The 23519-nt window shown below is 37.1% G+C and overlaps 1 protein-coding gene across 1 annotated transcript in view; it reads left to right on the top strand.

The window, feature by feature from the left end:
- The first annotated feature begins 514 nt into the window (after window positions 1-514).
- Window positions 515-23519, top strand: part of NRDE2 (NRDE-2, necessary for RNA interference, domain containing) — a 37202-nt gene continuing 14197 nt past the window's right edge. The window contains exons 1-9 of the mRNA XM_063331756.1: window positions 515-648; window positions 7982-8090; window positions 10116-10340; window positions 12428-12577; window positions 14073-14535; window positions 14725-15127; window positions 18564-18697; window positions 20745-20865; window positions 22882-23060. Of these exons, the coding sequence (XP_063187826.1) occupies window positions 570-648; window positions 7982-8090; window positions 10116-10340; window positions 12428-12577; window positions 14073-14535; window positions 14725-15127; window positions 18564-18697; window positions 20745-20865; window positions 22882-23060 (1863 nt within the window). The 5' untranslated portion in view covers window positions 515-569. The remainder of the gene's footprint in view (window positions 649-7981; window positions 8091-10115; window positions 10341-12427; window positions 12578-14072; window positions 14536-14724; window positions 15128-18563; window positions 18698-20744; window positions 20866-22881; window positions 23061-23519) is intronic.

Genomic DNA, 23519 nt, shown 5'->3' on the forward strand with positions numbered 1-23519 from the left:
GCAGCTAATCCTAAAATCTATACGCAATAGTTACCTATTATCTTTAGCCACTCAGGAATGGGCTCTTAAGAGACATCGTAACTCGGAAGAGGCCAAAAGCCAAACGGAATTATCAGAAGGTGTTGGGAAGGAAGCAGCGAACAAACCAGTCATTGTAATTCCATATAATCCCTAAACCAAATGTACGCCTATAGCTTAATCACTACATCAAATTCAGGTCATGCAGCAGTATTAGCGTACGAGTTAGAAAAACTAAAGAAATTAAACAAGGAGAACATTACGGAGTGGTTTTAACATATGAAGAAAAAAAGCAGACTTTTCACTCCAGAAAGGAGAATACTGAAGTGAAGTATCTTAACAGCGTATAAAATTTTGCAGAGAAAGTGAACAGGATCACTTATTTTCCCGTATTAAGCCTTTCTACCCCCAGCAGCCACCGAGCACCGCCGCCATTTTGGGAAGTCGGGAGGACGAACTACACCTCCCAGGATGCTCAGCGTCGCGGCGCCATCTTGCCCCGCCGCTCCGCGGGGCACTTCGGGCAGATAGTAGTGGCGGTAAGCTGAGACATGGCGCTGTTCCCGGCTTTTGCCGGTGCCGCCGAGCCCGGGGAGCCCCCACCCGGCAGCAGCGAGGGCTCCAGGAAAGGTAAAGTCCTGGGGGAACGCTCTTTCCCCCAACAGCCCTCCGCGGCCCGGCCCTCGGAAGACCCTTCCGCTTCCACTCTGCCCCGTACCGGCCCTTCCGCGCACCCCCTCGGGCCTGCTGCGACCGCCAGTTCGCCCGGCGGCGGTGGTCTGTGCCCAGCGCCAACGAAGGCTTAGGAGCACGGTAGAGGCGCCGGTCTGCCCGGCCAGCCCCGCCGCTGAGCGGGCTCCGTGAGGTCCGTGTGAGGGGGCGGTGAGCCCCTCAGCCTGGGCTCCTCCCTCACGGGCAGCGTACGAGCACAGGCGTCCTCTGCGCAAGGCATGTCGTCGCCGGTGTGAATAAAAGTTAACCATACTTGCGAATAAAGTTACTTTCCCTGAGGTAATTCTGAGGAGAACCCGAAATAGGGACACCCCAGCAAAAAAATGGTGCTGGCGTCTCGTTGATGGGCTCTCAGACGTGTTCAAGTTTGCTTCCAGCTATCTGCTGGTAGATGCTGGAGGCATGGCTGTAGAAATACTCACCTCTGAAAAATATGTCTATGTTAATTTTCTGTGTGTGTTGGTGAAGGTTTGCTTTATGCAGAAAACGAGTTTTTTTCTTCTTCCCCTGCTATCCTTGGATAACTTTAAAAGTGTTTTCTCATTTCCTTGCTTACAAAGCCACGTTTTAGTTGTAAAGGATATTTTTTGTAAGGTCATGAGTGAGATTGTGATTTGGTTTATCATTTGGCCTCTCACGGTTGCTGTCTAGTAGTTATACTTTTATTATACGAATAGAAGTATTGCCAAACTCTGATGTATGCACAACATTTATTAATTGTACTGGAGGTGTTTTGAACTATGCTTTTTGCTTGCCAGCTTCCACCACGCTTTAGTCTGCCCATCCTCTAGACACCACAGCAGGGGTAAACTGGAAGAGAATTGTTTACCTAAGCTAAATTTCTTGTATATTTGGCCTAAGCGGTACGGTGAGTTTTTGAAGCTTTTAGCAATACAGGCTGGGGTTAGCTTCTTGTTCTAACCAGGCATTACCCCCTGATGGCGTTGCAGCTGTTGATACTCTGTCTGCCAGTACAGAGATGTTGTAGCCACATGCAGGAGCCTTTCTGGTAATGACATGTGGTGCAGGGAACAGATAATAATAATATCGCAAATTATAGCCTCTAGGAAGAGGGGAGCTGCTCTGCCAGGCAGAGGTACAGTAAAATTCTCTAATAGTAAGATCTTGCATATATTTTAAAACTCTGGGAATTTTAGCCTTTAGGTTGGTTATGCGTAGTCTGTGTCACTGCAGACCACCTGTCTGGAAGATCAAATTACACAGAAAAAGATGTTAAGACTGACTTTTGGAACTAAAGTTCAGTTATTAACACTGTTTATGAGTTACATTTTGGTCTACTGGAAGATTTTTTTTTTTTTTGAGCATTATTGACAAAACTTTCAAGAACATAATTTGTTTGTTTTACGTTTTAGCCAATATTGTGCTTTGTTTTTATTTCAGTATAGTTATAAAAATTAAGTATTAACTTAGAACCATGTTTGTGGTGGCATATATCAAATTTCACACATTCAGCTTGTGAGAACTTGGGAACTTCACAGGCAACTTTGGTATCTCTCTGATAGATGACTCTCCTCAGAGCTGATATGAAGCCAAAGTCCATCATAATACAGAGATCATGGAGTATGTTATATTTAACATGATATGCAAAACTGAGCTGTCTTTTGCAGTCATTTAGGACTGCTTCATAATTTTACTGTGAAAGTTGAGGTAATAATGTAAATATGCTGACCGTATTTCATTACTTCAGACCACCTCTGTCTCTTACAAACCTTCCTAAACCATTTATAAATATAAGTGTTGCCTGAAACAGAAGTATTGCTGTACACTCTTCCTACCCCGCTAGATTGCGGAGTTGCAGCAGCCTCTAGAGTGTAAAGTAGTTTTGTATATGGTTTCTTACAATTATGTTGTCAAGCTTGACTGTTTTTGGGTAGAAGATAAATTACAAATTTATCAGTAGCCATACTGAACAGAGCAGTGGTAATAATTAGCCCTGCTGACAGTAGTAAGCATTATGCACAGCATTAGTTACAATCTGGACTATTCTATAGGTAAGGCGATGCAGTGATTTTTGCTGAAAACACATTTTCAGGATTCTGAGAGGCAACAAAAGGATCTACATAACTCGTAAAAATTGTCTCTGTAGACATGCACTGTAAATTTTATTTTTTTTTTTTCTTGGGAAGGTATAAAAAGAATGCCATTGGATTACTTCTACTGTTGTGCCCATGCATGTGGATAGTAGAGTAGAACAATAACAAGTACATGCATATTATCACAAAAGAAGTCTTATGTATTTTGTTCTTTAAGAATGTAAATCTGGTCTGAGAAAATGATAAACTTTTTAAACGTCTAACAAGAGAAAATAACAAAGAAATGAAAGATAGAGTTTTAAAGTGGGGAATGGATTTCGATGTTTGAAATGTTTGTATCCAGCTAACTGATTCACTGGAGATTATTTACAAGGAGTTTTGGACTTGCATGTTGTGTAATGGAAAAAATTGTTCAGTTCTTTCCAGAGTATTAGGTCAGTTTGATTAAATTGCTCAGAAAATACTGTAGTTGGAGAATTCTAAATATTTCCCTGGGGTATCCACAGAGGCATACTGACTGTGCTACAGGGGTTCGTTCTTGCAGTGTGATTCTTCAATGTTTTAAAAAGGCAATTTCATCTCATTTGCTCAGGTAGAACCAAGCTGCAAGAACAGTCAGGGGATTAATGTTTATAACTCCATTTCTCAAGGTGAGTTTTCCTTGGAGGCCCTAAAACAATAATTTAAAATATAAAAAATAAACCTTATTCTGCTTGTGCTCACTGTTGTAATCATATTGCACCAAGTTAGTGACTTCGCATCTGTAAGGGAATAAGATATACTTTCAGCTAAAGTTAAGTCAAAATGACATTTCGAAGTTTGTTTCTAATAGTTAATGGTGATAGTAGGCATTATTTTGCTATAGTTAAGACACATTTTTCTATGGAAATCGATTTCCTGCACGCTTGCTGTGCATTTGTCTGCCAGCCTACTTAATATCTCTTTCTCCTCGGAAGTTTTAACCCTTTCAGTCAAATTTATTGTGGTGGGAGAGAGAATTGGCAAAAGCAGAGGACGTCTCTCAAAATCCATATTTGCTTAGAAAAAAGAAACCTAGGTAAAGTGCCGCTGCTGATAGAGAGACTGTAATGTGAATTGAACTGCTAACCAGGATAGATGGGCTTGGCAATGAGCACATGTACATTAGCCAACTAATAAACATCTTTGGAGATCATAATCTGGCACAGCGCAGGCTGCCTTTTGCCCAGGGATATGGCAAAGTACTGTAGAAGGGTCCAGAGAACCCAGATAATTCCTGAAGCTGTGGTGACGGTGGAGGGTGTAAAGGATGGAGGACACAACTCAGAAGTCCAGGCTTCATCTTTTTGTGAGCTGCAGGATTAATTTGCTGGGAGCAGGGGGGTAATGAAAATTTTGCCAACTCTTTTTATTTAAGAATGTTATTCTGGTCTGAGAACAACCTTTTAAACACAGAAATATAAAGATAACTGTTTTCCACTCTTCCAGTTCAGGTGTAGCCTCTTTTGTTTAAAGTTGTGTTTTGTGCCTCAGGGAAGTTTATATGCTTGGTCAGCCCCATGTTTTATTGTGTATTCTAAAACAGCTGGAGCTTTACTGCTTGCTTTCTTTATTTTCTTCTCTGTTCATTTTGTCGATGTGATCAATAATGCCACTTCAAAAAAAGAGATGTATCAGTTGATTTATATTTTTCAGTTCTTAAGACTGAAGCTCTTAGTGCTGCTAAGGATCTGTATCTCCATTTGGAAGTTATTTGGCACTGTAGTGCCATAAGGCTCAGGGTTATAAAATCTAGCATGCCTGTTTTCTGCAAACATTTTTTTCGGAATTTGGGCTGGTCTGTATCTAAGGTGTTTACAGTGATGAATAATATTAAAAAATGCATTTTCTGCATTAATCTTTGGAGAACCTGATATTACGTCCTTGAAATCAACGAAAAGCCTGTTCTGATGTGTAGAGCATTTTAAAAGACCTTAGATCAAGATCTTGAAAGTTAAACATCTTGGACTTTTTTCCTAATGGTCTGAATATTGTAAGTCTTGAATTCTGAATTTTGCTATCAACAGCTCTTTATGACTGAAGGCAAATGAGTTCATTCTGCCCTCAAACTTACTTTTTAAAAAAACATAACCCAATGCTTTATTGCATCGTGAGTATTAGTATTGATATATTTCAAGTGATTTTTGAGCCACAATTCTTCATTCAAATCAGTACAGAACTACCTTACAATAAATTTATTTCCACCAAAAATAATACCAGTACATGATTTATTATGCATTACAAAGTGAAACAATAATTTATTTAAAAAAAAAAAAAAGTAGCTCAAAGGCGACAGAGAATATCTTTGTGCCTGAAGTATGTTATTTGAGATCAGATCTGGCCCAAGATAAATTAGGTAAGTTTTGTATATCGTTGTAACAGATATGATAATTTTAAGGAGATCTGTCTGGCTAATAAGTTACAGTTTTTTGCTGTTATGTGATACATCTTTACACTAGAGACTCTGCTAACCAGTGCATTTTTCTGTTTTGTTAAGTGCATCTGGGTAATACAACTCAAATCAAAACAAAGATGTATTTTTTTTTTGAGGGAATTAAATGTCTCCTTTATTTCTGTAAGTATATAAAAGGCTTTATGCACAGTTTAGTTGCATTTATTGAAATCTGGAGTGCTCTGGGCCATTGTGCTTTCTCTGAATTTGTCTGTGTTCAAGGAAGACCAGTGGAAAAACATTGTAGGGTTGCAGTTTGCTCCTGCATTCCTTTACACCCTGTCTTCGTTACCAAAATGAACAGAAATGATTGAATGTAAGGAAGATAATTTTTAAAATCAATGTCATATTTAATAAATATACCTCAAAAATCTCAGGTATGAAGCGGCACTTGGTGCATTGCCTGACATATATATTGAATTATTAACTGCAATTTGGTTATGCAGTTATCAAGTGTATGGATTTATTTAACTCCTGTGTGTTTTAAATATGTGATGGTGACAGAATTATCCATGAGAAACATTTTGGTATTTCACGGAATATACTAAATACAATTCTTCTAAGAAGTAATTCTGATTTTAGGTTTGTTCTTAACATACCTCTTACAAGATCGAAATAAGAAATTAACTTATTGTTACATAGCACTTTATTCCCCAGCAGGGGGAATAATTATTTTGATAGGTGAGTTAAATGTTTCTTGGATATTATCCAGCATAAATCTTTCTCATTTAAGCTCACCAAAGGTTTTGGAATAACGCTTTGTGGTAGATTTACAGTTTTACAGTCATAGGCACATACTTAAAATGAAGGTGTTTGTGCCAGGGTGGATTAATTTAAATTAAATAGTAGATTTTTATCATATTTTAAATAGGCATGTAAAGATCACAGGTTTAAGGTTTCAATTTTTATTCTAATTTTACATTAATATATCCTGAGTATTTTCCTGGAAAGAAAAAAAAAAATATCGCATGTTCATTTGCAGCAAAGTAGGGTAGTGTATTTGCCTTAGGTTTGGTGATTCTGATTGCCAGGCGGAAGGTTACAATAATACGCATATATATATTATACATCTGAATTTTTATTTTTTCAGTCTACATCTTACGTCTTGGTGAGCCGGGCAATGGTGTATGGCGGTGTTCTGCAGAGTATTGGTTGGGATGCTGGTGGGAAGTGTGACTTGGTCTTGAGATTGCCATGAACCCTGGGTTCTCCTCTGCACAGAGGAGAATCGTGGGTTCTTCTCTGTGCAGCAGTTCAAGGAACCACTGGGGAAGGTGTCCCTGCCCACGGGGCCTTGGGTCTTTGGTAGCAGGGGCAGTCTCGTGGGAAATGGGAACTGGAGCTTTCCTTGATGGTATGTACTACTTGACAAGTTTAACTTAGGTTAACGAACTGTTTTGCAGCCTGCTCCGTTTTGTGGACAACAATTCAGGCATGTGAGAAGGAATAAAGAATTTTGGTGTGAAGAGCTATTTCTGAAAGAAATACTTTAGAAAGAGGAGAGATGTATGGCTTGGCAGACAATGAGTTCATGCTATTTAAGGATTAGAGGTCAGTGTAGTCAAAAGCACAAAGGCAAGAGTGTGACAGGAAGAACACTGAGGCAAAAGTGGTTGTAAAGAGCATGGAGAACAGGCAGGGAGACCAAATTTCTTCCTTCCTCCTTGTTATCTCTTGTGATCTGGCACCGGAGAGGCTGATGTTAAATTCTGTGCTTATGTAAAATAATGTTTGTTGCTTAATATGTTAGAAAATTTCACATATTTAAAAGAATTCTATAAATGAAATCTCTATGAAAATCGTTAGAGAAGTTTTAATACCAGTAAAATTATGGCAGAAAATTCCCCCTCCACGTACTGTCAGTATCTGATCTTATCTGATGACTGAAATGGCTGAGGTCTAGATGCAAAATGCTTAATGCTGACTAATATATCAAAATTAGCATCAATTAGCCTTTTTTCACACTATTTAAAAGTCTAGTGGTATTTTGGTGGTTAGATAATTGAGAATCCAGTGACACGTTTTGACCTTGTGTAAGACGCTTGAGTATTCTTATTGGTAATGTGTATCCCTATCAATAAAATTGTGTTAAAAATATTTTCCATACACTGAGTAAAGTACATTTTTGTAAGTTTGCGTAAGTTGTATTGCATTCATTAACTACACCTTTCATTCAATTATGCCCTTCTGTAATTTTTTCCAATTTTACTATTTAAATATGTAAATATTATATATTGTATATAGTAATTATCATTAATATATACAAAATATGTGAAAATACATTGAAGATCTTACATAATTATGCATATATAACATATAGTTATACAACATAAATATATAAAGTTAGAATTTTTACATGGTAAAAATTAATAGTGGACAGATTTGGTTTTTTTTAAAGTATATAGCAGTGTATGAAACATATTACCTGCTTTCAGTATGAACTTTTAAGTATTATTGTATAGTGGGTTTTTTTGAAGCTTAGGTTGATTTCAGGGGAAGATTCCAGCTCCTAAATATTTTACCTCATTACAACCTAGTGTTCTGCTAAATGGAAATTTCATGGACTGCTTTCCAATATGCTCAATTATTACACATGACTTAGTGACATTTGCTGCGAATTTGGCTGTCTGCTGGCTAGATTAACCCCCAAATTTAAAAAACACAACATGCTAATTTGTACTGATCTCACACTTTTCTTTACCTGCAGAATTGGACTGGCTTAGTAACCCAAGCTTCTCTACGGAAGATGCACTATTACTGCATCAGCGCACTACAGAAGTTGCAAATCTCATCCCGGAAAAATCACCACTAATAAGGTAGAATATACTTCAGTATCTTTTAAAATAGCCTCTTTCTTTTGTCCTGCTTCTCTTTTGTTATGTGAGACCAAAATCGGGAGCTTTTAGGGCTGCTTTTTATTCCCCTGTTCAGTATTTAAAAAGGTCTGAACTGAGTCATATATAAAAGTATGAATAATGCTTCCCTGTCCTTTAACTTAAAATAATGAGAAATTATACTTATGCAATTACATTCCCATTTTCTTTTTCTCACAGCTGCATTTAAATCATTGTTATTTCGGAATGGAAAGGGAACTGAGTGATCATGATTCTTCATTAGTTTTTGAATGTCCTAAGTGACCCTTGAAATAATGTAAAGATTAAGCATCATCTTTGTGATTTCTCTGTGAAAACCAGTTCAATCAGCCAATTCACAGTTGAGTTTTTTACTCTTTAAAAACTCATTGAAGATGTGAATTAATGAAATATTACTTGTATCAAGTTGTGCGGCTGTGTAGAACATGCTGATCACTGAAGTGGGTGATTATATTCTTTTACAAAAGTGAGTTTTAAGCAACCACGTTTGCTGAAGAACTAGTTTTAATAGCTTCACTAGAATAGTTGCTATACTTGGCATATCTACAGTATAACTAGCACTTGATAATTAATGGAATCAAGTTGCAGTTGCCAAGTTCAAAAACTTAGTTACTTTTAATTTGATACAAGCTCCTGTATTGACAATGACTGGTGGTGGTTATGATAGAGAATGTCTTTATAAAAACAGTCAGAGCTGAATATCTGTTTTTGTATACTTACTCTTACATTTACATGTATTGTGTGAGTGAAATACGATCACTGTTCTGTTTATCAGTCATATATTCTGCTTATATTTCTTCAAATCTTTTCAAGACTTAATTGTCATAAAACTAAGGAATTTACAAATTACCATTCAAATAGAATGACATAGTAAACCTACCATATTTAATTAATCTTTGAAAAAGAATTTGTCAAAAAATCATGTACAGGGAAATATTCAATCTTTTTGCCTATTACTAGGGTACATTCTCAGTTCAATAAAAACTAATTACTTCAACGTCAACGTAGCTGCTGGGTTTTTGGGATTCCGGGGTTGTTTTGCTTTGGGGGAGTGTGTGTGTTTGTTTTAAAGGTCTGCTAATGGTTCTCCCATGGCTCCTATTTTCTTAGTGCCCTTAAATAAGTTGTGTAAGGGTTGGTTTTTTTGAGGTGCCTTGCTTCTGAAATGCATTTTCTTTTATTGGCGTATTAGGAATACCGAGACTTGTCACTCCTTTCCCTTATTGAAAGATTCCAGAAAAACTGCTTAAAAAGAGCTTGTGCTTTAATTAAGGGTTAGAGAAGACCTCCGTTATTTCAGTTGATTGTTAAATATGGCAGTGTATGTAGTATGTACAATGATATACATGTGCTTTACCAAAACTATCAGTCCTTTGTGTGATCTCTCAGTAAGTCAGTTATTTGTTTCATGTAGTGTTTCTTACTACATTTTATTATATGATAACATTAATTCAGTAGTCATCAAAAATTGTTCCTTGATTGGTGAGATTTGAATTTATAATCTGGGAGTGATTTTAAAAGTATGGTTTTGATATTTCTTGTGTAAATCATAAAGATACGTGGAAAAACGTGCAGACTTTTTTCTTTTGCGGGTCACCCGGAAAGATTTCTTGTCCCTTTAGCTTGTCTTAAATCGTCTTGGCAAAGTTAGGAAATTTTATCAGCTCAGCCATCTTATTTAATTTGGTGATGGTAACGTATATTTATACAGATCACACATCAGAATGCCTTTGACAATTAAAACTTTAAGACTGGTTGTCAGTAATGTCAGCAGCTGAAAAAATAAATGCAGTTGTTGTTTAATGCAGATTTATATCACTTTCATTCTCTGTGTTGCTGCTAACTCTACTCTACAAAACTAGAGGGAGAATAAAGGTAAAGGGTAAAACGATTCTGAACTTTATTATGGTTGGATTTCTTTACATAGATGCATGGGGTATATAGATATATATGCTTGTTTTCAAGCAGGACTACTTCAAGATCAGAGTTGTCAGGGGAAAGTGATACAGATGAGAGTCTGAAACAGTCAAGTAAGAAAAGGAAAAAGAAAAAGAAAAAACATCACCACTATAAGAAGACAAAAAAGAAAACCAAAGGGGACTCCAGTAGCAGTGAATCGGACCTGGACACTAAGAACATCAAGGACAAAGCCACAGGAAGTGGCAGAAATCACGAAAAGGAAGCAGCAGCAAAGTATGTATTTATTAATACTATGCAAGATGTAAATTCATTGTGTTCCTGGAGCTGTCTTTTCAACTTTATGAATGAAATTCTTACTACTGGTGGGTCATTTTTTTCTGAGCTGTATATGACTAAACCTGCATTCAAAGCAATGAAAATAGAATTAGAGCCACATGTTTAATCTTATCTGAAAAACTGTGACTAAAACATTCTGTGAAGTAGTGTTCTGCAGAACAAAGCATGGTATGGTGATAATGAAATATATTTTTAAAAACATGTAGAGGCTTATGTTGAATTTTTGTAAGCATCTTGTTTCCGTTCAAGGTTCGCTTTTGGGAGAGCTTGGAGAGGGATTGCATTAAACATTATTCTTAATTAGTGCAAAAGTCTTAATATACAGCTGTGTTTGCCTTGTAATATAACTTCCTCCTCAGAGTTAACGTTGCCCTTTTTTCATATTAAGACAAAGTTTCTTGAACAATTTCACATTTCTTTTATGTCCAGCCATGTATTGCTCAATGCTGTGTGCTTCATACTTCTTGCTTATGGTACACCTAGATGGGTATTTGAACAATTGAAAATGTTTTGCGAGATCTTTTTTGTTAATTCCAGGAGCTCTAAAGTACTGTGTAATTAGTGGAGGTGTCATTTTTTTATGGAAAAATAAAATAGGTATCTAGTGACTAGCGTGATATTTAAGCAGTAAAAGAGGTTCTGTGAATGTACTGAGTGTTCAAGTTTGGCATACCTAGCTGTGCTTTTCTCAGTCTGTTGGGTTTTGATCATTTAATTCAAAGTGGCCCAATCTAACTGGCTGTGTAAGTCACCTTTCCGTGTTTCTCAACATGTTTGCTAGTTTGATTCCCTAGTTCCTGTTTTTTTTTCTTTAGCATCAGCAGCTCTGGCTCTAATTCACAGCACTTGCAGCTGCTCCTGGGACAGAGTGAGGATTTGGTGACATTGAGGAATTGTTGTTACAGCTGTCCAGGCAGTCCTTGACTTCCTCCAATTTACTAATTTTCCCAAGGCAAATTAACCAGGAGCTGAGAGCAGAAGCTTGTGGGCATGTGTCTATGCCAAGGGATCTTAACATTGTTTCCCTTTGGAAGAATGGCAGTGATACTGGAGGTATTCTCTGATGCCTCTAACCACACTCACCTTCCGTATGAAGACTCTGTTGTTGGCTTGTGTCGGCTAAGGCTTACTTGGCTGTGAGGATGCACAATAAAAATCATTGGGATGCTAAGACCATTGTGCTCTGCCCAGTCACTCTTGTGTTTGCTGGGAGGGTGTCTGGGCTGGATGGAATGGGCTTATGTGCTGAACCTGGTTCATCAGCTGTTTGCTGTACTGGGCCAACCAGCCAGTGCTTTGCCCGAATGAAAAGGTTGAAGTTCTTTCAGGATCTCTATTTTCACTTCTTTCCATAAATTGTTGGTAGTGAGAGAATATTGAGTTTTCAGGTGACTGGTTTTGAAACCTGAACCACAAAATCGCTTTAAATGCAATAGGTCTTGTGAAATTTTACAAAGCTTCTCAAGACCGTAAAACTTATTTACTAGGTTATATATGAATTCAGATTGGAAGTTCATAGTTGTCTACAGTTTGGAGGCACGTGGCAATTTCCACTTAAGTATATTTGTATAACTGCAATTCATAAACCACTTTGCACACTGTTTTATCAAATGCATGGGTATGATTACAGCTAATCAACATAATCCTTTTAAAGATCATCCTCTTTCTCTTAATTGTAGCATCTTTACTAAAACAAAAGTAAATTTTAACTGTAGTAATATATGGCTTTCAGATTATGGTTTGCCAAGCAATTGTTTGGTTAGATCTGGTTGTTACCTTCCATAGTCCTAAATGCAACTTTTGCAAGCGCGAGGAGTGTTTGTGTTTTGTTTCGATAGTCCTATTAGTGTATTTGTAATTACTTTTTTCCAAGTGTGTGACTGACTTTGCAATAATGGATCAGGTACCATGACTTTGAGTAGGTTAAATTATCATGAACTACAGAAATGCAATGTTTCCTGGGTTTTGTAAATGCTGAATACGTGCACAAATGTTTAGAATATACTACTTCTCCTTTTCTTCAGTCTAGATAAGAAAACATCAAATCTTGCCAGCAGTCGCTTTGTTTGGCTTGATGATATCCAGGCTTTCACAGCAGAAACCTACAGAATAGACAAGAAACCAGACCCTGCAAACTGGACCTACAAATCTCTGTATCGAGGGGACATAGCAAGGTACAATGTGTTGGTTTCTATTGGTATTCAAACTATCACAGAATCACTATCTCAAGATTCATTAACTTGAGTTTGGCTCTGAAATTTTTATGTAGAAGGTAAGAAAATAAGATAAGTGAATAGTTGATTTCAAAATTTGACTTTGCGTTGGGCAGAAATATTTTAAGAGGGCAAAAGATGCCATGAAATAATGGGGGAAAAAAGTGCATTATTTTCATTTTTTCTAAAAACATTCTCTGTATAGTGGACTGCAGGCATGTGAACTTTTAGAACTGTCATCCGGAGGTGGCAGCATGGGGGAGATTCAAAAGCATGGTTTTAAGGTCAGAAATCTTGGATTCTGTTGTAGATGATCTTTGGGCGAGTGCCCTTTTTGATCTCTGTTCTGTTTCTGTGTCTGAAAGGGAAATGAAGGTACTGATTAATTCGTAGTAGATTTGTCAAGAGGTTTACTTACTTGGGTAGTTTGATATCCTTGCAAAGAAAATTTACAGGTACTTTCTTAGCACACAGATTCTGTCTTAGATCACCCAGACATAGTGCCAAAGGGTATCTGTCTTATGCGTTGCTACATTTCAAATGAGTATTGATGAAATTGCATATCCAACATCCTTTGTGGGTTACTGGTACTATGATGACCCTTCGGAACATTTTCCTGCATTAACGGAGAATCTAAAGGAACTTACGCTGAGCTCATGCATTATGTATGTACACTCACTTGTTGATGTTCTCAAGGAAAATTGTGTTTACAATATATAAAAAGTAATTATTTGTGGAGGAGGGAGGATTTATGGTTTTTATTTTTGTAGTGTTTAAATGTTTGCAGTAAAATTGCCTGGTTACAATTCATTCCAATTTTCTGCCACCTTTGGATTCTCAGACATTGTTTGAGATGAAAAGTGTTATTTTAACATTGCACGTCACTCTGCCACTGAAATTACATTCTTGGTCATATTTTAAGATGGTATTTTCTTTTCTTAATCAATAGGATTATTGTGGCCTTTATGAACCTGGCCTCTCTTTCCTCTCCCTCAGCTCCTCCCCGCCCACTTCTTGGCATATAAAATGTATAGAGGCTTAGGGATACAGAAAGATATTATTAGACTGAACCACTGGTTTCTGATTTTTGAGTTTCAAATAATCTAATCTAAATAGCCTTAAATGATGCTGTCTGTTGTTCTTACTCTGAGTTTGTCTACGTGGCTTAAAATGATAGGAGGAAAAATAATTTTTCTTCTGCTGAGTATGAAAGATACTGTTGAACTCAGAGGAGGCTTAGTATGATAACAAAAGTTGTGATGGCACTGAAAAAATGTAGAAATTGAAGCCTTAATTAAGGAGAAAGTTATGAAGTTCTTCCACTTTTGAAGGTCTGCCCATACATTATTTGGGTCAGTTTGAATTAAAGTACTTCTTCCATGCTTTATTTCAAAAATGGAGGTATCTTTTCAAACGTTTATTTTGAAAGATATTTAATTTTATTTTTCCTTCTAAGATATAAGAGGAGAGGAGAGTCCTGTCTTGGAATAGATGCAAAGAAACAGTGTATAACTTGGGACACTTCTGCATCAAAAAAGAAGCAATTACAGAGGCGACCTGAGCGCTACTTCACAAAGAACAATGTGAAGATGCTGAACACAGATGGGATTCCTGTTTGCAATAAAAGTTCTCCGTCTGACTCAACTGCTTTTATACCAGTTTTCCAAATGGAAACTGATGATTTTTCTGACACAACGGAGGTAAATCCTCTTGGGATTTATGATCCATCAACTACAGGGTGGCTACAAGGAAAAGAGTGCAAGGGTGCAGAACATGAGCCCGTAAATACGCAGCAAACAATGCAAAAGCCTGGGATAAACATTAACTCCATTCTAATGACAAAAGTGGAAGAACATAACAAGAAAGTTAGAGAAAACCCAAGAGATATTAATGCATGGATGGAATTTGTTTCTTTTCAGGTATGTTTTCTGATAGACCTGGTTGCTTATTATAAGTAATAAATAGGTGAGCATTATATGTTTAGGACTAAATATCTTCTGCTGGTAAAGAAGGAGCAGTTAATTCATCTTCATAAATGTCAGCATTTTTCTCGTGATTCTGGTGATGATTCTTCCTAATGTTGTCATGATTTCTCTTTTTGTTTTAAGGATGAATTAATGAGAGGACCTAGCCCTTACGCCAGTAAGGGAGAGCAAGAAGTAAGAAGAAAATCACTGAAGTTAATATTAGAAAAGAAACTGGCTATTTTAGAGAGGGCAATTGAAAGCAATCCAAGTAATGTTGATCTGAAACTCGCCAGGTTGAAGCTTTGCACAGAATTCTGGGAACCACCAGCTTTGATCAAAGAATGGCAGAAGCTAATTTTCTTACATCCCAATAATCCAGAACTGTGGAAGAAATATCTCCTGTTCTGTCAAAGTCAGTTTACTACGTTTTCTGTTTCAAAAATCAATAGCCTCTATGGAAAATGTTTGACTACGTTGGCAGCTGTACAGGACGGCAGCATGGTATCACATCCTCTCCTGCCTGGTACAGAAGAAGCTATGCTAGGTAAGGTTCTTTCTGTTTCATGTCATGGTCAGAATGGTCTTCATAGGAGCTGACTACATTCTCTGTAAGAATAGACTTTCCTGTGTATTGCAGGAAATTTTTATTCTCTTCAAAATGCCTGGCATCCTCATCTCTTAGCTGAGAATTAAAGCAGATATTCCAACCAAATATGGGTATAGCAGATGCGTTTCTTCCCCAGGGGAGTTTGTGATATAACATCCAGTAAGGTCTAATGTGCTTGAGTGGTTTACAGTACAAATGTCAAGGCTGGAGAATTGCAGCCAACAGCCGAAAGATGTGCTTTTATCTTTGAAAAATGTTTATTAACAAACAGAAAAAAAAAAGTTGGCTTGTTTAAAAAACCAATTATCTCTTGTTCAAAAGTTTTATAGTTAATTATTTTAATCCAGAAAAGAGAAGGGACATGGGAATTCTGATGTGAAATTTTCTTGAGCATCCCAGTTCTTAGATGGAGAATTCTAAACTGTGATACCACTGGATCATGCCTTTTGTATTTATTGTATGCATATAACTACCACTTATAATTTATTATATAATTACCCCTGGAAGGAAAATTAGTCAGATGGTTAGGATGCTGGACTAGATCCAGGGAAGAAACGAGTTCATGCTCAGTTCTGGTATGGGCTTTAAATTTATTTGGAGCTAAATGACTTAACCTATCCCATTTGAATTTTACTTCTCTACCTTGGAGAGTCATTGTGATTATTAATCTATGAATACACTGAGGAGGGGGAAATACTACTGTCACCATGAATATCTTTGTTGTTTGGTTGTTGTTTTTTTCATTTAAAAATTTGTTTTAAGTTTGTTTTAAGTCTAGAGGAGACTATTATGAAGCAGTCCACATTTCTTCATATGTGTCATAGGCCAAGGAACCTCTATTTTTATTCAAGTCCTGCAATTGCTGTTTGAGCAATGATGCTATGTTTATGCAATATCCAATCTGGACTTACAGATCAAGATTCTGGCTTACAAATTGATTTCAGTTATTCAGATGTCTTATGGTCTTCAGTTAATTCATCTTGGATCAAGCACTCGAAAAAGTGCTGTGAAGGAAAAATCCTGTGCTGGCAGGTGGATATTGTACTGCCTGATAGTTTGTATTTGCTTCTGCTGTCTCTGATTTCCAACTGTTCAGTCACTTTGTACACAAACCACAATGAATGTTTTTCATGAAAAATATATTAAGACTATAATGATTTGTTTATGAATGCTGTTGAAGGGTTTGGGTTTTGGTTTGGTGTCTTTCCCTCTTTGGAATTCAAATGATCGGAGTCGAGAAATTTCTAGTGGGGAGACTTCTTGATCTGAGATTTTTTTTTTTTTTTTAAGAGACTCAACTATCTAATTCTTGGGTTGAATTTGAACTGACAGTGTACTTATTAGGGAGATTACCAAGTTGTTCATTAAGATAAATATACAAAGAGTTTTACAAATTAATTATGAGGTGCGTGGCAGTGTAGGTGTATGGTAGGCCTGTATCTTCAACCTTTGACCTTTGCTAATGACAAAGTGTAAGAGCTAATTTTAAATAGTGGTGGATTATGCCATCTAGTGTTCAGTTCAGTACACAGTACTATCTGCTTGGAAATAAGTGGGTGGTTTTTTAAACATGAAATTTAAGAAAGGTTAAAATCTATTTAAAATTATAGATCAGTTTTTACATAAATTTTGAGATAGCAATTTGTAATATTTTAATTTTACTAGAATCTGCTAATGTAAAGCAAATGAAGGCAAGCATTCTCAAATTTTGCTGTGGAAAGGGAGTCCTGTCTTTCAAATTATACCTACTTGCTGGGGAGAAACGTCCTTATCTTTTAGGTCAGTTCAGCTGCAGAAGTGTCTTAGCATCAAGGACTGAATTAAATATGTATTCATGTGGTTTTCAGATTTTCGCCACAAAGAAAATGCTGATCTTTGCATTTCTTCAAATATAGTTGGGTTTTTTTTGTCATGCCGAAAATCTTACGCTGTAATTTATTTTTGTTTCCAGTTTGACAGCAAGTCCTGGTGAGATATTCTCTACCTTCAGACTATTTTAATCAAACTTCCTCTGTTTGAAGCTGAGAAACGAGGAAAGGACAACTTTTTCAGTGTCATTTAGATACCAAAATTGATGAAAAAAGTGCCTAAATTGGTTAAAATACTTTGGAAGGCTCTATTATATACTTAAACATAGTTTTTTGTTGTTTAAATATCTTCAGAAATCTCAGAGTCTTTATTATCAGAAACAATCATTGACTGTGTGGGAAAAATCAGATGAAATGCCTAGTTTGTGCGTTCTAGTTGAATTCAAATTTTTACGTGTGCTCGTCGGATGTAAATCAAAATACAAGAAAAAGGAGTAAATCATTTGCTACTTAGTATTAAAAACTAAGATGATCATTAGAAGCAATTGATGCGAACCTATGTTGTTACCCATGTGTGTATCTAGGCACTTAGATATTTTGATTGTGTAAAACCCTCCAAAGCCAATGCATTTAGTGAAGAAATAATAGTTCTTGAAGAACTGTTTTCAAAACTGTCAGTGACTTATTTAAGCCTTGATGTATGGGGTTTGGGTGCAAGCCAATTAAGATTATGATTCAAAGCAATTTGGTTTTTGAACAGCTATTGTTTTGTTAAGACTTGAGTGTAATTTGGAGTGGTGGAATATCTGTGAGATGTCCTTGAACTGCCTCGTAGTAGAGGTGTTTATAGTACCTGCTATTTCTTCAGCTCTTTCCATTAGGACTCTCATTGAGAATATATGAATAGAAAATCTGGAGCTTTGCTTTCCTTTTTAAGCTGAGACTTGAGGCTCAGTGTGCAGTATGGATATGGCAATGATTACAGAAATAATTTGTTGAAGAGCAAGGGATAGGACTCTTCTCTACTTTCAAGCAGTAATACTTTGGCCAAAAGACTGTACATCACTTAACTGAGTTCTTATATAAAGGAAAAGAAAATGAGAATGACAGTTGGAATGAAAATGTTATATTGCCAACATACTACCAATGTAACCATCTCATGAAAAAATTAGGCAAAAAGGATTTGTGTTGTAATCACTTACAGTGTGAATTATAATAATGCCCTGCATCTTCAAAGAGGGCTATGACCCAGTCTGTCAGATGTTGAATAAACTGCAGTTGGGACCATTGTGTATAAGTTTTATTCGTCAACAAGGACAGTGCATGTTTGGCATGAATAAAAAGTCATCGGTTTGGTGCATTTAAAGTGCAAGGTTTAAAGTTAATTAAGTTACGACAATTTTGACATGCGTTTATGCTAGTTACTCCGAGTGTTTTGGATTTTGATACTGTTCCAAAACAATTATGCTCTACAGCACGTCTTTTGTGTATTTGTGGGCTGTAATAAAATACTTTGCAACAAAATGTATTTGAAATACTAAAATTTTATCTTCTTTACTTTACAGCTATATTTGTTCAGCAATGCCACTTTCTGAGGCAGGCTGGCCATTCTGAGAAAGCAGTGTCTTTGTTTCAGGCTCTGATTGACTTCACCTTCTTCAAACCTGACAGTGTAAAAGATCTGCCAACAAGGGGACAGGTAGCAATTTCCGTTTAAATGCATGTATATGCGTGTGCACTACAGAGAATGCTGTAACAGAAAAATGTTGATGAATTTTTAAGAGCATAGGGAAATATTTTTAATCACAACTTACTTTGCCGTTCTTCGAGGTGGTGCTTGCATTGGAAAAATGCTTGTGGGTCCTCTGGAACTGTATGCCAAATGTCTGCTTCTGTTGTATGTAATAGAAGTGTGATAACCAGTCGTTTCATGTCCTCTTTTTTTCTAATTAAAGATGGAAAAAAATGAGCTGGCTGACCAAAGTCTGTGTCTAGTTAGCACTTCCCCTGCTGCTTTTCCCCAAAACTGCTGTTGTTTTGTTACTGTTGTTGGAGAAAGCTGATAGGACCTATAACCTCTTTCTGTTCAAGACAGTTCTTGCGAACATTTCTTAGGTTCTCTGTTACCATTTTTTGTAATTCTTTGGCTACATTAGGAACACCTTCATGCTTTAAAGTATCTTTTATTTGACCCTTGAGATTCCATTCAGCTTATTCTGTTAAAGTACTAAATCACTTATTCGCTCAATTTGCTCAGGCAAATGTTGGGCATGCACCCCAATGTTAATCAGTAAGTTAATATTCAGAGGGCGCTGTTGCCAATGTAGCATCATCCCACTGAATTGTTGGGAGCTGCTTCCTTTTCAGTGAGTGGTGGGGAGGGCCACCAGTTAGGCAGCTGGGCTACCGTAGAGGACAGAAATTAATTTTCCTTTTATTACCTCATCTTCTTCCCCAGCAGCTACTACTGAGACTGCTCTTTTTTTTTTGCTCTCTGGATTAATGTTGTTACCCACTGGTGGAGCAGTCTTGTAGTTCAAATAATAGGGGTGTCCTCCTAAAAAGCCAGAAGTTTAGGGTTCAATCATAATTATCATGCAGGATGGGAGATTTGGTATAGTTAAACAGATAAAGCTTGAGTTATACTTTCAGTCACTCGAAAAACCTCAAGATCATCTGATGTGCTTAAAAACTCTTAAGAAAGCAGGATGGAAAGGAACCTCAGTTTAAAAGGACAGTGTTTAGTTTGCAAAGTACAGTTCTTGAAAAAAGGAAAATGCCAGATTTACAGCTGATCACACATCCTGCCCTCTTACAGAAGCATTATGACTCAATCTTGAATTACTTGTTTCCGTACTGTTTTCACAGTTCACTTTCTCACTTGGAGCAAAGAATAAATCCATGAGGAGCAGAATTAGGCTTTGCAGTTGCTGTAAGCCTTGCATTTTCTGATACGTTGATGCTTGATTTTTCTTAGAGTAAATTTTATTGTTAATATTTGTATTAACAGTCATATCTCAATGTCCAAGCCAAGGTTTGGTACACAGTAGAAGCATGTAATAGGAGGGAGATGGTCATTAGAGCTAAGTATACAGAAAGCAGGGGAGGAATTGATGAATCTAAAGATGACAGATTGCATGCAGGCAGTGACAAAGTCAGAACTAGAACCCTGGACTTCTATTTCACTGGAAAGTGCCCTGAAGTTGTTGAACAACCAGAGACATGAAACGCCTTACTGATCTTTTCCTCTTGTCCTCAGTCCAGTCATATTTATGTCCAACTGTAATATTTTGATTTGACCGTAGGTGTATGATTGTCTGAATTCTGTTCTATTAGCCAAATTCTTCATGGTCGCGTGGAAGATGGGGAGGATAGGAGATTTGCTTTCTGAAAGCCACATCTTGGGGACTTTGGCTGCCTATCCTTGAAGGATCTGTATAGGACGTTTGGCACAAAAGTCGTTTGCTTTCTTTAAAGCTTTAATACCTTTTAAAAACTATCTTTGTGTTCACGAGAAGAGCTGACAACAGTCTTGCTATGCCACAGGCGTAAGTGAAGTAATTAGCTGTTCCTGCTGAGTCTTAAGCAGTGTCTAACAAAGTCTTTAGCTACGGAAGTTGCACCCAGATAGATGATTTTAGAGTCTGGAAAACCTGAGCTGACCTTGTACAGACTAAGTGTTTGTACAACAGCAAAAATTATTTTTCTGTATGTTTTCTTTTGGTTCCCCCTATCCGAAACAACAGGTGGAATTCTTTGAACCCTTTTGGGATAGTGGAGAACCACGAATTGGAGAAAAAGGAGCAAGAGGCTGGAAAGCCTGGATGCACCAACAAGAAAAGGGTGGCTGGATTGCTCTTAAGCCTGGTATGTCTATTTCAGTATGTGTAGTTATACATCTGTGTGTTCTAAACATTTTGGTTAGAATGATACAAATTGTTTCTTCTCATGTTTTTGCATATGAATTTAAAAAAATACTTACCAAGATTAAGATAAACCATATCACACTTCACAGGGAAAAGCATGTGTTGAGTGTTCTATGTATGATATCGTTTATGGAATATTGTTGTCCTTCCTAGGGATGAGAATTGAGGGAGAGGATGGCATATCCTCTACTCTGCGATGAAAAGGCTAAAGGTGTGAGTACTTTGTTTAGACTCGTGCCCATGTAAAGTTGAAAGAAGCTACTTCCCTCAAGAGCCTTTCATCATATTGGTAGACCAGGTGGAATTACAGTGTTAGATGCTGGTTGCCTTAAGGGTTCCTAGCTTAATTATTCTGTTTCTAGAATCAGATTTCAGTGTCTCATAGCAAATAATATAGTAGAAATAGGAGGAAAACCTCTCCTTGCTCTTTGTGATGCAGAAAACAAAGGAATTGCATCTTCACTTGGCTGGAGTGCTTCTGGGCAAGCAGGGATGCAGAAAACACACCTTCCTGCTGCTTAGTTCCACCTTGTCTTCTGGTGCACAATGCTTCCCTTAAGGACTATTTCTCAAACAGATAGATCTTGAAGGGAAGCAGGGGGCTGGAATGCGTCTGACCAAAGATGAGCTGTCTCTGCTTTTGCTGCTCCTGCTGTCGTAGCAACTCTAATGAAGCAAGTTTTGTCCTGCTTTTAGTAAAAAAATGGAATTGGAAAATGATGCTGTGCTTCCTTTGTCCCTGGATTAAAATGGAATTTCCTTGTTCCTTAACTGAGGTCAGCAGTTCCACTCCTGATGGTTGTAGACATTTTGCCCACAAATTGAGAAGACTCATTATAGAGAAGAGGACCACTGCCAGTCTTGGGCAGGTCCAGCATATATCGGTGCTTTTCCCCATTTGTGTCAAGCCCAAAAATTCAAATCTAATGTATAATCGGGTGTAATCTCTAAAACTGTCAATTTTTCCAAATTTTGGTTAGATCATGGAAATTATGTCATTTTTCACAGAGTTGCTGACTAAAGGAGAGGCTATAGATCACAAAAAGTAAAAATCTTGCCACCACCTGTTTGTGTTTAAGAATTGGGAGTGGGAGTGTTTCACCTATTTAATGGCAAACATCAGGAAGAAGAATTTGGAGGTGGCATAGAAATGGCATGATTTTTGTACAAAAAAAATACTGCAGGTAACTATAGATTTTGAGGACTTTTTTTTCCACAACAAGAAGAAAGAAAAAGGTATTTGAAAAATCTCTACAAGCTTTCCCTTAGCCTACAGGTGCTTATCAATTTCAGCACAGAATTAATATATTGCTGTAACAGGAAAAATATGCTAATTGCATCTAACAGTCTGGAAAGATCATCATAAAAGTGAGATGTGGTTAAGCACTTCCTTTTGTGTGTGCTTAACGACGTTGGTTGTCTGAATTGCACATTAATTAAAATGTTGAAAATGCCAGGTATTTTAAAGCAACGCTGCGAAGCTTGGTTTATGATGTTTAACATTATAGTGTTACTTGTTACCTACAGTGGTTTTCTCAAAATGTTTTATGCACATGAGTATTGATAGAGCACGTTTCCAGTTGCGCGTTGAGGTATGAAGAACCTAAGTTGCACAGAAAGGTGACTAACTCTTGTCTGTTGCTTGCAAACTGCACCTCATAAAGTGGTCCACAGCCTGTCAGTGTTTTATTTTCTCCTCTGTGAGAAAGCTTGAGTCCTGACACTGATTCACTGGTTCAAGAAGTTTGGAAACCTCCTACTCCTACAGACTTGGTGTCAAAATGGAGAACTGTGACATGGAAATTTGCAGCTCTGTCTTGTGTCTGTTTTATTAACACTGTGTTTGCTTACATTTTTAAAGTAGTTAAATTGTGTGTCAAGTCTGGTCTTTGGATTTGGTGGATTAATTTTTCTTTAATAATTTTGGTGTGGTGGGTGTGTCTTGATTTGGTTTTAGATGATGACGATGATGAAGAGGAGATAGATGAGGATCAAGAAATAAAGGATAAAACTCTCCCCAAGTGGCATATTTGGTTGGATATTGAATATTCTCGTGAAGCAAGGCACTGGTTACCTTGGAGGCCAGACAAAACCAAAAAGGAAACTGAAGAAGATTGTGATGATCCAGAAAGACAGGTCACTGTGATACAATAAAACAAGGGGAGATAAGATGAATTATCCTTTCATTTGAATTCATTGCCAATGGATATTTTAGAAGAGTAATCCTTTTCTTCATTTGGAAAAAATTCTTTTCATTGTTTGGAATTCAAAATTTACCTGAGGTTTTGTGCTGAAACTAGTGAAATCCATGGGAAGGTCCTGGTGAACTTTGGAAGGGCTGTAGGCAAATAGTCTGTATTTGCTGTTCTGTGATTTCTCTCATCTATACGTGGAAATGTCACAGAAATCTGTGTTTAAGAAGATATATGCATTAAATGAACAAAGGTTTTGTTGCCTTCAAGTCAGATAGTTGGATTTATTTGGTTTTTTTTCTTCTTAGGAGGTAGGTCTAATCAAACATTGATTTTCAAATAAAAATGTGTTAAATGGTCTAAACAATAATATCTTTCATAGCTTCATTGTTTAAGTTTTTTG

The sequence above is a fragment of the Chroicocephalus ridibundus genome, chromosome 4, assembly GCF_963924245.1.
Source record: "Chroicocephalus ridibundus chromosome 4, bChrRid1.1, whole genome shotgun sequence".
NCBI classification, from domain to species: domain Eukaryota; kingdom Metazoa; phylum Chordata; class Aves; order Charadriiformes; family Laridae; genus Chroicocephalus; species Chroicocephalus ridibundus.